Source organism: Sinohyriopsis cumingii, chromosome 18, assembly GCF_028554795.1.
Source record: "Sinohyriopsis cumingii isolate HCF-2022 chromosome 18, ASM2855479v2, whole genome shotgun sequence".
Taxonomy (NCBI): Eukaryota; Metazoa; Mollusca; class Bivalvia; order Unionida; family Unionidae; genus Sinohyriopsis; species Sinohyriopsis cumingii.
The window spans coordinates 24,591,865-24,611,139 of NC_142978.1; the positions used below are offsets into that span (position 1 = coordinate 24,591,865).

General features: G+C 35.4%; 1 protein-coding gene across 1 annotated transcript in view; it reads right to left on the reverse strand.

Annotated features, from left to right (window-relative positions):
* Positions 1 to 3,232, reverse strand: part of LOC149776238 (uncharacterized) — a 35,139-nt gene extending 31,907 nt beyond the window's left edge. The window contains exons 1-3 of the mRNA XM_089942642.1: positions 3,064 to 3,232; positions 2,507 to 2,560; positions 501 to 561 (exon numbers count right to left, since the gene is read on the reverse strand). Coding sequence (XP_089798768.1) covers positions 501 to 561; positions 2,507 to 2,560; positions 3,064 to 3,090 — 142 coding nt within the window. The 5' untranslated portion in view covers positions 3,091 to 3,232. The remainder of the gene's footprint in view (positions 1 to 500; positions 562 to 2,506; positions 2,561 to 3,063) is intronic.
* Between the last annotated feature and the right edge of the window lie 16,043 nt (positions 3,233 to 19,275).

Below are 19,275 nucleotides of genomic sequence, written 5' to 3' on the forward strand. Positions count from 1 at the left end.
TTTTTGTCAAAAATCATTTAAAGACTACCATTTACCAAACATTGGCATCTTTGTTTTGCAAAATCAATATACATGCATCAACATCTACCATCATATATATCTAAACAAACGTATAGCTGCCTCCAAATGATAACATATGGAAACGAGGATATCTAGTGACCTCCACTGCATAATCTACATGAAACAGCGACATTTTTAACAGTAACAAATTTTGCAGAAAAACTTTGTTTTCTGGCTTGGGGTCGTTTTGAAGCATGCAACTCACGATGATGACGATCATAGTCTGCGCACACAGATTATATATACCTGTATTTCCATGAATAAAAGAGACCTACTTCAGGAATTGTTCGGGTTGTTTCGCTGGGTGGTGGGACAATCCGGATTCATTCACCCCCACCCCCACACACATCACTGCATTAAAACATAATGAGAATGATATGAAATCATAATTACTGTACCAGATACCGAATAGTTTTTTTTCTCAATCATTCAGTACTTACTGCAAACCCGTCTTCTTTCTTTTGGATGGCGAACGCATATTTCATTCGTTGCACATTTGTTCTAAAATACAAATGCGACAACTCAACATATAAATAAAAATAGTACAAGTTCATTAGGTCCAAAACCTACATTAGTCAGACTAGTAGATACTTAATACTTTCACTGCTTTTAATGCAACAGCGAGAAATGTAAACAGCGTATCTATTATTGATATTAGATATGTGGGAGTAAAATGTGTTTCCCATGATCCGGTGTCAGTCTGAGTGAAGGCCCATTCTCCCTATTGAGTGCAATAACCCTAACCCAAAACCTAAAACACAAACAATGAAATTCACTGTCAACCATTCTCGTGTATAAAGAAGATGATATTTAATTATGATGTAGGTCAGTATACCAATCGCCACAAGTCAGTAAATGAATTGTTTCAAGAAACCAAAATAATTCCTTAAATTCTATACGTTTGAATTTGAGTAAGTAATGGGGCATTTCCCCATTTTATGAAGTCTGAGAGAGAGAGAGAGAGAGAGAGAGAGAGAGAGAGAGAGAGTGAAAAATCACTATCAGGTATTGACGTTCTCCAGCCAAATTATGTAATTTTTCAGTAATTTAAAGTATTTGAGTAATTGAAAATAATGAAGACATACGAAAAGAAATGATTTTGAGAATAGTCTCTAACAGTTACGCATCATACTGCTAGGTAGACATTATATACTGACTACATGGTTACGTAATACTGGTAGGTAGACATTATATACTGCGTACATGATTACGTAATACTGGTAGGTAGACATTTTATAATGACTACATCATCATATCATACTGGTAGGTATACATTATATACTGACTACTTGTTCACATCATACTTGTGGGTAGACATTATATACTGACTAACTTATCCCATCATTTGATAGGTAGACAGTATATACTGACTACATGATCACATCATACTGGTAGGTAGACATTATATACTGACTACATGGTCACGTCATTTGATAGGTAGACATTATATGCTGACTACATGATCACATCATACTGGTTGGTTGAACTTACATGCTGACTACATTATCTCATCATACGGGTAGGTAGACATTATATACTGACCACATCATACTGGTAGGTAGACATTATATACCGACTACATGATCACATCATACTGGTAGGTAGACATTATATACTGACTACATGATTACGTAATACTGGTAGGTAGACATTATATGCTGACTACATGATCACATCATACTAGTAGGTATACATTATATACTGACTACATAATCACATCATTTGGTAGGTAGACATTATATCCTGACTACATGATTACGTAATACTGGTAGGTATACATTATACACTGACTACATCATCCCATCATACTGGTAGGTATACATTATATACTGACTACATGATCACACCATACTGGTAGGTATACACTATATACTGACTACATCATCACATCATACTGGTAGTTAGACATTATATACTGACTACATAATCACATCATTTGATAGGTAGACATGATATGCTGACTACATTATCACATGCTGACTACATTATCACATGCTGACTACATCATCACCTCGTACTGTTAGGTAGACATTACATGCTGACTACATTATCACATGCTGACTACATCATCACCTCGTACTGTTAGGTAGACATGATATGCTGACTACATTATCACATGCTGACTACATTATCACATGCTGACTACATCATCACCTCGTACTGTTAGGTAGACATTACATGCTGACTACATGATCACATGCTGACTACATGATCACATGCTGACTACATTATCACATGCTGACTACATGATCACCTCGTACTGTTAGGTAGACATTACATGCTTACATCATACTGATTCACATAACCCATCTTGATATTCAAACGCCCATCCATTCATACGTCTTTCGTTCAATAAAGAGTAAATATATTATTTCTCTCTCTCTCTCTCTCTCTCTCTCTCTCTCTCTCTCTCTCTCTCAGAACTAATTGGAGTGTAAGAACTTACTGAGCATAAGTCAGCACCATCCGACCACCAAAGGCAGATTTGCAGACAAAGTATCTGAGAGAAAACAAACATATACAGCATTTTAAAACCTTCCAATTATTGCCAAGAAAGTAGCTTCTGCTATTAGATTCAATTATATGTATTAGTAGCTTTCTCATCAACAGTCGGAAATTTATAAATGAGGAAATGACGAAGATGTAGCGATTCAAGTGATGTAATTTATTTTCATTATTCCTACACTAAATTTTCCGCTTCATCGTCTGTCTTTCTTTATTGGTTTCTGTCAATTCATAACACTTTGCATACCAGTCTAGTCCTTGTAAAATGCCTAGAATGTCCAAAGCTAATGTTATATGTATTATTCTACCTATGCGAGTCAAAATCCTATAACTCGATCGTGTTACGTTCCAAGACACAAATGTTTGATAATCATATCCATGTGTACTGAACTGACTGAGAACAGCGAGTATTGAGTCAAGTTGCTTTTCTTAACAGATGCTAATTATAATTAAAATAAGATAAATACAACAGCAATAGAAATGGAAGAAGCTACTTACCAGAACTACACAGCCGATTGTCTTCATTGCTCAGAATCGATCTGTCGAACGAGTTTTATGTGCTCACACGCAGCTGACTATAAACTTCGTGGGCATGGAATATGTTTTTGATAAATATTAAATGCCACTGCACAAATGTGACACTTATTTTGAAACATGTCTGCCGAGGTAAATCGTATACAATTTACATGAGTAAATGTAATGTGTTGAAGGTGGGATTCAGCTTCCTGGTTGAAAACGTCCTATTTTTCTACATACCTATTATCCACGGCATTTTGTAATATCGGGCAGCGAAGACATTTTTATCCTGACTGGTTGCTGGTAGTTTTTCAGTATTTGTGTTACGTCGATTGTAAAGAAGTTCCCATAACGTATATTAAACACTGTTGATATCTGCTTTTTTTTAATATAGTGTAGAATTCATGGGCGGGGAATATCAATGGTCTTTCAAAGGTGCGCTCTTTATATTCAACGTGCATGAGCCGGTGATAGAATCCAGGAAAGCTTTTCTAGATTTGGCTCAGAATTGCAAATTTGTAGATGTTATTATCTCTTTGATACGTGCACAATAATAAGATGAAGTAATATTTCACTTATTTGACGTGGCCAATGCGTTCATTAGACTGTTTCCATGTGACGTCATAGGCAGCCATATTTGTAGTCTACTGACAGTTATTTGTTATTCATTTAATACAGGAACTTGAAGTGCATTAAATAAATTTAAAGTTCTTCCAGACAACATGTAAAGACAGCATAGGTGTTTTTTTAATATATATTCGTATTTTATGTCTTGATTGCACCTTATTATGCTTTGCTATTAATATACAATTGTGTAATACTAAGATATTACATATTGACAATTTGCCCAGCGTCCTGTGGAATAGTAACAAAATCGTCGGCTAATGAAAAACTCAAAATTGATTTTTTCCAAAATAAAATGTTAGCATAAAAACAGATTCTTTCAATAGAAATTAGATATACAGAAAAATATTTGAAGAAACAAAATGTAGCAAAAATATACATGGAGGAAATAATTTATGAAACGTCAATTTTAAAATAATGATGATAGGATGAGACTGTTCACAACTAACAGAGAATGATCGGGTATCCATGTTGAAAAGAGATACATTATACAGTGACATCAAAAATATGATTAAACTTGATAAAACTTGTGCATTTTCTTAAGAAAACATATTGTTACCGCACAAATGAATAATGCAGCTCGTCAAATTTTTGAAGACGACTTAAATATTGCTTCAGTACCAACATTTTGATTGCAACTAACTCAATTTAGCATTCATAAGCTTTAGTTCTCCCCTGTTTATCCAAACTGAAATGGGCGACCATAAACATTTGTACGTCATTACAGTATTGTAGTCATTCAAATCGAAAAGATCATCGCTTACGTATGATGTGGTGATGCTTTTTCCACACGCTTTCTACAGATTTAATTAAGTAAGCATCTCCTTTCATAAAACAATTGAGACGGGAAAATTCGACGATACATTCAATATATTTGGACTTAGCTTTGGTATTCAAAACACGAGAAGTAAGTACATGTTTAATGTTGCTCTGTTGTGTGTGTGTATCCTTTTTGTCTATTTTATTTCAGTTACTAAAACATTGCTCATTTGTACGCTACATGCAAACGGTATTTTGAAAACTATAAATATTAGTTTCAGTTCTTCTGTTTACCTCTAATGTAATAAAATACGGCAATATTTTCACAGATATATATCTCGAATAACTGTTATTCAACTTGGGATGGTTGGATACAGCCCTTGGGAGGTTTGGGTTGGGGCATGAGCGGACAAAGATGACATTATATAGACATTCGCTTGAACTAATAGTTACTGACACAAAGCCAGTGCAGTGCACTTGTGAATATTGTAACGCTCACAATAAAGATGCATTAAACGTCTGATTATCAAATATTAGAAACGGAAAATATTAAAGATAACATAGATGAAAAATTTCAAATGTGTAAAGGTTTCATCTGCAGATAAAACATTATTTAGTAAGCAAAAGGAAAACAAATAATCGGGTAAGCTAAATGCAGTACAACTTGTTAGTTTGAAAACGTAATATATGATACCTGATGATGATCCGTATGATATAGAAATTGAGAACATAACAAATACATTATGAAGATGAAAACAGTAGTAGATATAAAGGGGGTATCTCAGCCAAACCTCCATTTTGTTTAAGGTCAGACCCCCACTGTTAATAATAATAATGAGGACTTTGTATAGCGCCTAATCTTTAGAAGCTCTAAGCGCTTTACAACATTAGACAACACCTATAAGATAAGAAACATGATAATATTATTACAAAAACAAACAACATGAAATTAGAAAAACATTTTAAAAAACAAACATGCTGATAATATTTCAGGTAGGAAAAATTATTAGGTCTTTAAGTTTGTTCTTGCAGTCGAAATAAGTGAGTTTTGAGAGCCCTCTTGGATGTGATCACTGTGTCTTTGTGTCTACGTTCAGTGGGCAATTCATTCCACGTTGCTGGGCCCTGATATGCATAAGAACGCTGTCCATATAACTTTGTTCTCATAGTGGGAACAATGAGTATACGATTGTCAGAAGAGGAGCGTAAGTATCTTGCTGGTGTGTACACTTGGTGAAGTTAGATAGGTATGTTGGACTAGAGTCCGAGAGTGAAATGTAGCACAGAGAACAAATTTTGTGTTTGATTCTGGTTCGAATGGATAGCCAGTGTAGGGTACAGAGCAGCGGGGAGGTGTGCTCTGATCGTGGTACTCTAAGTATGATCCGAGCAGCTGTGTTTTGAACTTTTTGAAGTTTCTGGAGTAGATATTGAGATGAACCAGACAGAATTGAGTTACAATAGTCTAGTCTTGAAAGTACTAATGAATACACAAGTGTTTTAGTGGCATCAACTGAAAGATATTGAGAACTGAGATGATGAGTCTCAGCTCAAGATATACAGCCTTGCATATGTTCGTGACATGTTGGTGCAATGTGAGAGTACTGTCCAGAGTAACACCTAGGTTTCGTACTGATTTTGTGAATTTAATGTTGGCGTGCTGATCTTTATTGTTTGAGGTGAAGGATATGAATGAGAAAGTCTTTGTGTTGTGATCAGAATGGCCTCAGTTTTATCATCATTCATCTGCAGCTATTACAAGTCATCCATGATTTCAAATCAGAAATGCACCTCTCTACACCTTGGATGGTAGCATCAAGTTCAGTTGGGTGGCTAGATTTGTATATTTGCGTGTCATCAGCGTACAATTGGCGAGACACTGGATGATGATCTATGACACTTGAGAGCGACTGAGTGTACAGAATGAAGAGAACAGATCCAAGAACATACCCCTATGGAACACCACAACATAGATCAACTGGGCTGGAGTGTATTCCATTTGCAGATACAATTTGTGTCTTGTTGACCAAGTAGGACTTGAACTACAGTAAGGCTGTATCGTGAATGCCAAATACATGCTGCTAGTCTAAACAAATACGAAAACAATTATATGTATGCAACAGCGTCGATTTCATTATTGATTACCTGTCAAGGACCTATCATTGAATCATCATCGTCGTCATACAAAACAGGATTTGGCTTAGATACGCCTTTTTGTATCTACCACTATCTATGCTGACCTGAGTGAAATATTACTGTCACGTGTACACTGCGTGTTTTTATCACACTTAAGTCAATTTTGACCTGAGTGGAAAATTACTGGCACCGGTTACTGTCCATTCTGACCTCAGTGGAAAATTACTGTCACGTGTATAATGCGTGGTTCTTTCACACTTTCGTCCATTCTAAAGTCAGTGGATACTATTGCACTAAATAACCTACCATTGTTGCAGGTACTTCCTTTTGATGTTTATTTATAGATCAGTCATTCGCGAACGTATTATACATAAACATTGGTCGAGGTATTTTTAAAATTTCGGCCTCTGCTATTATATATCTCTCATCATTATGATAGAACAAGTTCAGATTACCTTACAGCTGAGAAGGGAGCCATGGTCTTACAGCATGATAACATTTATATGTGAGACTATTGATTTATCGATATAACATTTGTTTAGTTCGACATCCAATGTGAACTTTGTGTATCTATTCTGCGATATTTGATTGGAAAGATTATCAACAGCATTAGAAAGTGAATATGTAGTCAATGTACCAAAATAATCAGAATTTTCTGTGCGAGATAATTGTATCTTATTTCTGATTTTTAAATATGTGCTGTACTTTTCATTGCCAAGCATAATTGTCATATGCTTACCTCAGACAAGAATTCTTTTCATCTTTAAAGTAGTATCCTCTTCTGTAATATCTTCCATTATGTTTGAAATTCAGACAAAGTTTACTGAAAATCGTTTTTCATATTTCATAGCTGTATTCGGTATCATATCAACAAGCAATTCGGCTTTGAGACATATGTCCTGTATAAGATCTAGCATAATAAACTTCTCACCACGCAGATAAGCTCGAAGGTGATTAAGAATTTTATTATAGGTCGCTATTGCTGTTCTACAAGACATATTTTTCTTCTTGTATTTTGGCTTGATCGTTTTGTTTATTGCTGATAATGCAATATATACCCCTGACACTATCAGGATTATTGAATTTGCGGTTCCTGGCGCTGTTAGTATCATTGTAATTTTATTCAGCTGGCTTATGTTTTAGTGTAATATTTTATAGCTTTTCTGATGCATTACGTTTTGTATTGTACTATTTATAGTATTTGATCAGCTCGTCCCTACCGTTGTCTTGGACACATGATGATACGCGATTGAAATCACTAATTTCTTTTCTTGTCATTATAGAAGTCTTTCAGCAATTATTTCAATTGCTGTAATAAAAGTATTTTCGGCGGAAGCCTTTTTGATGAGAGCACTAAATTATAATTGACAAGATCTGCAAGGAAATCTATGTACTTATCATATACTTCAGATGAGATATCATATATGATACCTGTTAAAAATGAAGATGAAAATGGAGGGTCAAAATTTGTTGGTATTTCAAAAATGTCACTGACTGTATCACGATTAATATCTTCTGTTTTGTGAATATAACTGATAATATAACATAAATGTCCCAGCTTAAAATTATTGAGTACTAGATGATGCCTGAGAATTGCATAAACTGTTGCAAAACTTAAAAGACCACCAATATCTGCTTACTCTATATCTATGACGGACATGTTTAGGTATAAGGCCATCAGCTCTTTGATTTTTCTGTATTTTGCTTCTGTCAGTAACTTTCCAGCTTCTTTTTTTAAAATAGTTTTCAGCGCAATTTTTGGGGAACTGTTACGTATTTCATAATCTTCATCAGCACCACATTTACAGCAATAATCAAGTTCGTGATAAAATATATCTCGTTCGACATCAGCGTATAACTCAATCATATGATCAATATCTGATACTGCGTTTAGTGCAGCATTAATGTGATATACGTTTTACTTTTCTTTATCGATGGTGACAGAGTCTATTAGAACTTGATATGATGCTCTTAACAGGTTAGTGTCAGTACTATTATCTACTAATTCTAACAACGTCTTTTATCATGATAGTTCATGCCTAGCACACGAAATACTCAACGCTAAGTAAATGTGTCTTTGATCTCAAAATTTTTGTAGAAACTTACGTTTTCTTGTTTCAGCTAGGTTATTAAGCTTCTCGGGAATCTTTTTCAGTCGCTCTTGCTCTGGTTTCTTTCCACCATGAAATTTTGTTTTTACAAGGTTAGATTTGTCGATCATCAGAACATTTTCTTTATTTAGCTCAAGCAACATACTTATCAAAAACTTGCACACTTTTAACCGACCTTCACCGCACTCACTTACAGAACAGTATTTGCTAATCATATCAAAGTCTCTGATCGCGTGTCTCAGTTGAGGGCCTCTCATTCCGGAAACTCTAGGAATGTTGTCACTGATCTCATTTAAACCGAGTGAACATAAAGTTACATTTTTCATTGCAGCAATTATATTCATGCTTCTTGAACACTTTCCGTGTCTAGCTGATCAACATCAGCAATGTTTAATCTCCATTTTCGCATAGATTTGTACAATTCTTTTGCGACTCTGATTGATGGAGGATCAACAGACAATATATATTGCAAATCCATAAAATCACAGCGTGCTAGCATGCCAGACCTATACTAAGTCATCGAGTGTATATATTTATGAAACCTCCTCAGACCTGGATAAGGACCCTTAGCTTCGAAAATATGATTCCGGAAATACGAGTACTTTTTTATGGTTGATGCAAGATCAAGCGTAAATTGACAAGAAGAATTAACATAAACATTCGAATTTATATACAGCGTATTCCATCTTCAATCATCATTCGATCCGTCTAAACCCCAGGCAAAATTTCCATCTTGCAACGGCTTCTGGACACTTTATTTTAATCCGAAATCTATATGTTTCTCCATCTGTGACCCACTCTAGTCCGTCAGAGAGAGTGGCGTTAAAAGCAAATGCATAATCTGACTTATTTTCCGAATAATATTTTGACGCAGATGCAACTAAACCCCAACGATTATTAACAAAACCAGCGAGATGTAGGATGTGACCAACATTACGTTTAACTCGTATAGTACTACCACGAATTGCAAGCGATTGGGAAACACTATCCACTATTTACTGACAAAATTAAGTGCAGAATCAAGCACATACGTAGAAGTTATCTTGTTGGCAGCCATATCGATCGCATCTGAAACCGTGCCTCCTGACGATTTTGTAAGATAATTGGAATCTGCAGCAGTAATTATACTTGCTGTCTCGGCGTTCAATTACTGTTTACTTGTAAGATAAAATGGGGCGATCGGATTATAAGTCGTTATTATTTTATTCGACCCATATTTAACGTACTTGTCATCATATCATCGGATTTTGCTACTCGTGATGCAATATCTCCTGTTATCATATCGTCTACGTAATTTTTATTTGTTAAATCTGATGTTACTGATGGAATTGCCGTAGTTGTAATCTTATTCGATCCCATTTCCAGATTTCCGACCACAGAATCACCGGATTGGATCACACGCTGCCCTTGACAAACTTGACATTTGTTGCAAAATAGTTACTGGTCAACGTTTTGTTATAAAGTTGACTATTAAATATTATTTTCCTGCCCATATATATATTTCCAACCATCGTCCCTCCAGTTATTAACAAACTGTTATTGTCGACCACACTAAATTGTGCATACCTTACTGCTTATGAGTTATGTTAGATGGGGAGTATTCAGTTTGCACATTTCCATTTTTTCTTCCGCTCTTCTTTTTATTTCCGGTCATCTTTCTGCCTGTCAGCGATAACTTACCATTGCTGACTGGGATAAGTTGTGCAAAGTTTACTGCTTGTGAGTTATCTGCATTAAGCGGTGAATATGCTGTCTAAAGTATAGCACTCGCTGACCTGACATACTTATGTTACCTGTCATTTTATCTCCAGAGTTTTGTTATATAGTTTGATATATCTGCACCAGCCGTGGTTGCAGTTGCTTTCTTCTTATGAGCTGTGAATTAACGCACCAACTTCGAGATACAATTTTATAAATATCTAGTATAGATTGAGTAAAATCAACTTCGATACGGAGCGATTGAAAACGTTAACATACCCACGACCTACCAGATTGCCATTATCTGAGAGTAGGACGAACTGGATCGGGAAAAACTAATCGTGTGATGAATCTGTAACTTAACAACCTCTTCAACTGCGATTGGGTCTATACATCTCAATCCACAACAGGATAAATATGAGCTGCATAGTGAATACAATGAAAAGCTATTTAAAAAATGAACTTGGCGCCGGCGATGATATTTTTATCATAAAACAGCCTGAAGATTTAATTCCAGTTGCTGAGCTAGATTCTGACAAGCATGAAATAATTGTAGTTGATGACATTCCGCCTAGCAATGCAGAGACGAATAAGATAAAGTCTTATTTATCACAATCTCGCAACAGAAAATGTAATGCATCAGTTTGGCACAGATTTTTTTAATAACCAGGCTCGATTTATCAGGCGAAATACAGGTTGTTTCATGCTAGATAATATCGACGTACAAAACATAGCCCGAGGAAAGTGTGTAGGTATATTAAAAGAGAAATTTGCTGAGGTTTATCACAACGCTACAAGTAATGGCATACAACTTTTAATTGTTTGATAAAATAGCAAGAGATCAAAACCGTATCTTCAGATGTGGAATAGACAGGTTTTTGGACTGCGAAAATTAATATAACGGTAAACATCTGAAACTTAGTAATACGGCCACAATCTGAAATTAGTCTAACAAAAATAAATAAAGCGAAAAAAGGACGCGAAACGAATAAAAGTTCTAAGATATTTGTTGAATCAAGAACTTTATTTAAGAAGAAGGTTGAGCAGGAACATCGAGGTCTAGAGCAAACGGCAGACAAAACTTCTAGACTTTTTAGACCAGTGACAGAAGCTGTACTTGGCGAACAACCAGATATTTCTGCGGCATCACATGAAGATAACGCAAAGTGAAAAGAAAAAATATTACTTGGTATACTTGAAGAGCAGAATACAGTTATTGAGCGAATACGGACCTTAGTGCGCTACAAAAAGAGGTAAAACATTTAATCTCTGAATCAATACAGCGTCAGGAATTATTATTAGGGACACAAAAACGCTATTACTCATATCCTGGTCACAAAGTTGTCACAGAATGATCAAAATAGGTTTCATAAAAAATTTGCGAGAGAACCAATATCAATGGAAGCAATTGTTGGAGAGATTGTATTCAAATTGACCAACATAACGTTCATCAAATTCGCGAATGACTAGGAGATAAATATAATGATTTTATTGATATCTTGAAAAAATGTTATAACTTTGGGATTAAGAGCTGAAAATAATATTGACAAAGCAATGAATATTCGGGATCTTTTGCAACAAATATGATGATGTTAAAAGATACTGGAGCTAAAACAGTTGCTGCGGTACCACTTACTGGTGCTGACGACGATGGGACCCATGATAACATTAATGCAATACCGGACAGCGCCATCAGCTGATAATGTAATAGCTATCGTTAGAAACGCGCTGATAGTTCTCTGTAATGCGATTGGAATTTCCACACCAGGTGCTAATGCTAATACAGCTGTGATGATTGTAACAAGACAACAGAGTGGGATTTCGGATTTACAACAGAACACTTTTGTTCGTGATACAAATACAATGTTTAATGACGAATGACTTGAATGAGGAAAGAATTATGATTAATACGTGCGTATAATGTCCAAATATTGGATCAGTTAACATAATCCGCACGAACTAAATAATGAAAATACAAATAAATGACCTTACACAGTACAATGACACGGGGCGAATGATTCGCAGTGATTTTACAAAGAACGATGTGTTTTACTCAAATAGTAAAACTAGCATTTTACTCATATAGTAAAAGTGTCTTCACTCAAACAGTGAAAATGATGAAAACAGAGGGACAAATGTACAAAATATCTTTACAGTCCAAAAAAAAACAAAAACACACATGGTTTTATAAACCCCAAAGATTAGCCGACGGCTAAAAGATTACATGTATAGAGTTACACACTCTGTCATCAGCTCACTTAGCTACCAGTAACATTGGTCAATCAAGCAGTCAGTAATCTAGGTTGGTCAATCAAGCAATAAGCGCCCACCAGTATAGGTCAGTAATTCCCGATCACCTGCTACTCGACCAGCAACACAGTTTACTCAGCTCTGCGGCTGTTATGGTTCAGCTTCACAGCTGCTATGGTCAACTTCAATGGTTAGCTCTGCAGCTGGAACCACGTCTACTCCTATCATTCCGATAACTCTGATCACTCTGGTCAGCTGAAAATACTTCTAACACCGTGTGCTATGCATGTCACGGGCATATACAATAAAACGTAATGACGTTATATACGGTAAGCTACACATATTACATTATCGGCACAATAATTACAAACCAATACACAAGTAAAGAAGTGACCCTAACTGTGCCCGACAAGAATCCAACGGTACTTAATTTTTGCTAACAATTAGACTTTATATATTGCTAATTTAAATCTCTTGCTAAAGTCACAAACAAGAATAAAAAGTATTTGCATGATACTACGTAAGCAAAAGCTACATATAAAATATACAAAAGTAAAAATGGTAGTACAATTGTTAAAACTTATACACAAGAAATTAATAACTCACATACCTCTACAGCTGAAGATGTGCAAGTCCTTAAAGTAGACCGCTCACTGACAAGGCGTTCCGTAATGTAAAGATTGTGACATAGGGTGAGGCATTCATACACAGACGATGCCGCAATACATCGTCTGTGCGCTGGAAGTATTCGATTCCTCCCATCGAAAGCACTTCGCACGTCAAGTATAGGATGAACCGAACTCACTATTTCGAAATCTTTGTACAATATACATGAATGACCCTCGGGTATCGTTGTACACAAAAAAAAAAACGAAGCCCGAATACATGTATTTAATAAATAAAAGGAGTTATACAATTCAATGACAATGATAGCAAAAGCTCAATCTATTGCTCCATAGATCAGAGCTCAACTTTACAACGAAGGTTATGTTAAAAGAAAAGCATTCACAAACAGCTCAAATGAAATAACTATGATGGTACCGTTGAGCACAATATTCGGATTTTGTAAAGACTACAATAAGGTATTTCGCTGTATCAAACATACACTTATTCTTGCACAATTTGTAATTTAACGACTTGCTCTATGGATGCTACGTGTCGTTTTGTCGATAGATAAATTAATAGAACTTGAGACGATGTTCACAGCATTCAGAAAAAAGTCTAATTTATGCAAAACAAAGTTTATCAAATCGCAATTCCAAATTCAATTAATAACACCTGACTAATCACAACAATGTCAAGTGAGCAGTTATCAAGACATGTGTTTATTGTGTTTCAACGTCAGGATAGACGTGGAAATCAACTTCAAATTTTTTTTCTGTATTTGACAGTCCAGATGTCAGACAGATATTTGTCAGAATAAATTCAAAGCAGCGAACGAGCGATCAAATGTAATTTTTCAGCTAGAGCTGAGAGAAATGTATCTAGATAGCATATGTATCTTATGGATGCTATGGCGTATATGTATGTTATGCAGGCTATGGCGTATATGTATGTTATGGAGGCTATGGCGTATATGCATCTTATGGACGATATGGCGTATATGTATCTTATGGACGATATGGCGTATATATATATCTTATGGAGGCTATGGGGTATATGTATCTTATGGAAACTATGGCATATATGTATCTTGTGGAGGCTATGGCTTATATGCATCTTATGGAGGCTATGGCTTATATGTATCTTATGGAGGCTATGGCTTATATGTATCTTATGGAGGCTATGGCGTATATGTATCTTATGGAGGCTATGGGGTATATGGATCTTATGGACGATATGGCGTAAATGTATCTTATGGAGGTTATACAAAAGTATGAAGATACTGACAGTGATGTATCTAGAGCGTATTTGTATCTAATGGAGACAAAGCAAAAGTATCAAGATGCTGACAGTGGGTCTCAAATTTTAATCGAAGAATTTAGAACATGTTATTCAATGTTATTCATTTTGACGTCAATAAGCATAGGGAAAGAGCCATTTTATCCACGTCAGATATAGAAGTTATATGGACACTTGGACAGGCTGCAGTTGCTCCAGATAATGTGTATTATGCATACGTGCTAATTGTGTCTAATAGATTCTTAACTATAGACTATACCAAGGAGAGGATGACCGTCCAGGTATAAATACCAAGTGCTAGCACTTTAGATATAACTATAAGTGTTATAATTTTATCAAACAAATAGAAAATACGATGAAATATATTATACACAAAGTGAATTTATCGCCATGACAAGTTTAAAAAACATTAACACAAGCTATTATTAAACAACAATCTGTTTCGCTGAAGATAGATTTCGGAACGTGAGTGCTTGCACTCCGCCGGCAAAACTAATGCTGACACAGCGGCAACTCAATACATTAAGACTGCAGAAACCTTTTATTTTAAGTTTAGCAGCAGCGTAAGTTACTGCAATGGCCAGATTGCAAGTGATTCGGGAAAAGTTCTGGGACCTGCACTGGTAGCTATTGCAAAACGTTACTACCCAAATTATTACCACTACTAGGCATGCTGGGGATAGCTGCTGCTTGAAGGCGATATCCCATGCTACATAAAAGGTTGTTTCCGGTGATGGAATCAAACAGTTTGTGTAAAATTCGAATCATTTCTTTTTTGTCTTACGATTATAAATAATTAAATGCACGCAAACGTAAAACAGCAACGAAACGTAAAAAAACTAAAAAAGCAGAACCTCAAAGACGAACCGTAAAGCAGTTCAATGTGGATTCATAGGGCCATTGCTAGCAGGAATAGCGCGGTCTACTTCCCAGTTTGCTGGTGATAGGACATGGGAGAGGATTAATAGACCGAATGTGGTTGAAAATCGTTTTGCAATGACAAATTGGCGATGTTATTGTCTGTTACACGTCTGATAAACTCGTATCCCCGTTGGAATCTCATCACATGACAACAAATAAATAGAGTCCTTGATAAACATCTCGGTATCTCGGTATATTTGGCACCATTTTCCGATTTCACTTTTATCTTATAACCAACCCGGGTTCCAATCCGAAACGACTATTTACTTTAAAGATTAATTATCTTCCAAGCATATTTCCTGCATAGCAGTTGTACTTCTGGTGAATGTATAATATCTTCTGATCACTAACCATTGTTCAAATTTACTAAGCATACATTTTTCATCTTATAATGATAGCAATTTTGTTTCTACAATTGACATGTTCATATCGTACTATTAGAGAAATATAAAATAGTAGATATAGCATGTTGAAACATGCCGATATCGCAAGGAGAAGTTTATTCTCGACAGAAAGATATCAACCTAGAAAATTTGCTACTGCATTTCATGGGTTTGATAACAGCTGGTAATTTGATGATAAACTTTTGCTAGTAAATTGTTCTGCCAAACATTTCTATCAGCTGCTTCTGCCAACAATCGAATCTGAACTTACCACGCGCAAGGGTATAAAGTTTATTGTTCAGCCTTATGTTCAGTGTTCTAAGCTCAATATATATTCGGGATCTCAGCAGCAAGCAGGGGATAGGCTCTACGTCAAAGAAGCGTGTGGCTCAGCAACTTGAGGAAATGGCTGATCCTTATATCACATCAAAATCTAGTCGAATTCTAACAGGGACAGTTTGATATCGCTGTCAGATAATATATTTCAGGAGATATGGAAGAAAATTGTTGAGTATACTGCATCTGGTTCGGGCTGAAAATTTGATAAGATAACAGAAATACTATATCGCACTCTGAAATATAATCCACCGCTGCCAACTAAGATAAAATACTCGAAATATTATATAAATGTCAGAAACAGTGACATATGATGTTTTCAGTGGCAATATTATCAGAATTAATTCCAGCACATTACTCTTATCGAGTATTAAGTTATATTGGTCATGTTAACAAAACTCATTTATTCTGAGATTAGGTTTCTATTCGCTAAAACTCAAATTCCAAAATTCGGAAAGCAAAATGAATAGTTGTCATCAGGAGGTGTTAATGAATCTAAAAATCTACCCGATATACAATAGCAAATGTGCCTGTCAGCAGACAATAAACTTGCTGTTTTATAAGCATCATTACGCGTGGATAAAGAAATGTAACGGGCTAGGCGGAGGGCAATGAAACAAGCATAAGGAAAAGAAATATTACTGTTTTAGATGCCTTCATGACTGTAGGTCTCAATAGGTACTTGATCTACATCTCGAGTATTGCTCTAATGTACAGTGGATATCTACGTCTGGCGAAGACGAAAAAAATATTACAAGTTACAAATTATAGTTACTTGATGAAAGTGTTTTTACAATCTAAGCAGATTTCGAATATAACAATTATATACAGGGAGGTATGATGTGGTGGAGGTGGGGTAAATTTCTACAGAAAAAGGAAACAACATCCGCACCCCATAAGGAAATTGGCTCAACTGAAGCCTAAAACTTAATAACAACGATAAAATAAAGTGCATCCCAAATAAAACTGTAAAGTACGTCAGTGACACTTGGCAAGATAAGATTTATTGATAGTCTGCAGTTTATGGCAGCATCGCTAGACGAGCTAATATAAGACTGCGATAAGTTTCATATTCTGACTGAACATTTCGGTGAAAAATCAGGTTTATTGACACGAAAAGGTCTTTTCTTATGAGGATCTTGATGATTGGAACAGATTAGATGAAACATGTCTACCTGATAAAGATAAGATTTATTCTTTGTTAAACCTTGAGAGCATTAGTGATGATGATTATGCTTATGCTCGATCGATATGAGACTCGTTCGGCTGCAAAAACTTGGGAGATTATCAGGAATTACATCTTATCACGGGTATACCGTTGCTCGCAAATATATTTGAAAATTTCAGAGATGTCAAATAACTATGGACTCGATCTAGCTTGGTATTATTTGGCACCCGGACTAAGTTCGGATGCATTACTGAAACATAGCAAAATTAAACTAGAACTATTAACAGAACCGGATATGTTCTGTTTCATCGAGCGGGTAATCTAAGGCGGATTAAGCGTCATAATAAATAAAAATGTCAACGCTAATAATAAATATCTGCCAGACTATGATAAGAAAGCACCATCAAGTTGTATAGTCTATCTTGATACCAATAACCTGTATGTTTACGATATGTCGGAGTCTATGCCATTTGGTCGGTTTAGGTGGATCAGTGAAAAACAGTTTTTTGATGAAATTGATGAAATTTATAAACTCTTAAGAGCGGGATGCAAGAATTCTGATGTTAGTTATTTTGTTGAATTTGATCTTGACTATCCTGCTGAGCTTCACGATGTGCATAATGATTATCCATTTTGCACAGAATCAACGCTAATCGACGTTTGCATAGTTGTAAATATAATGTTTACATAACATTAGTGTTCTGGACATTCCAGGCCCAGTATTAGGCTGGGAATTTCCGTTAAAATGACTAAAATCTAGTGAAAATGTGTATTAATAGTGCTTTTTTAACTAACTCTTGTGTATTTATTTTGCATATCATATACATTAAGGAAATTCCACAACCAGCTCTTACTATCCACACTGTCCAGTTCGATTTGCCAAAACTCTTAAGTTATACCATGCTTCGTATATTGTCATCGAGTCATCATTGCCAAATCTTGAAAATGTTCCTATCAAACGTGTTTATTGGTACGGATATCAAAACTGAGTTTCAGTATATAAATAGTTTATCTCGCTAAATGAAGTGTGTGCGGTAACTTTGTCAAATTAATTTAGCCAATTTGACTAAATTCAGTATATAAATAGTTTATCTCGCTAAATGAAGTTTGTGCGGTAACTTTGTCAAATTAATTTAGCCAATTTATTTCTTGAAATTGAATATCAGGAAAATGGTAAAGGGCCGCATTGTGTTCGTTCTAATCAAATGCCCGCCTAGGAGGCACGACGCCGGAATCGTTTGTATGCTCTTCACACTATACCTCGAATCGGAAAATATCTTATTCCGAGATAGTGCTGAAGGAATCCAACTGAAGTAGTGCCCATTACATTAGGACTAGAATTATCTAAAGGTGTAACCGAATGAACAGTTAGCTCAATAATTCCGGCATTTTTCTAAGTTCTATAAAGACACCATAGTGTACGAGTGCATGAGCGGACCTAATTCACTATATAGATATAAACTATTAAATACGAAATTGGTTTTTCTTTCCCAAATACATCAAGCTTCAGTTTGACGTTTTCCACATTTTATATGCGTTTGTTTGCTGAATTATGCTTAAATTTTTTATCTCTATCACTGTGGTACTAGTTTAATCTCCTTTTTGTTATATAATCTTTGCAATTATTTGGTAATTTAATATTTCTACTTTTATATTTCTGCTATCAGTTTTCCCCTGTTGCTTTAGTAACATTGTACAACTCGAACACTGATTGTACCACTATACTTTAATTGCAACATTTTACAACTCAAACATTGATTGTACCACTATACTTTAATTTTAACATTGTACAACTCGAACACTGTTTGTACCAATATACCTTAATTGTAACATTTTACAACTCAACACTAATTGAACCACTATACTTTAATTTTAATATTTTAGAACTCAAATATTGATTGTACCA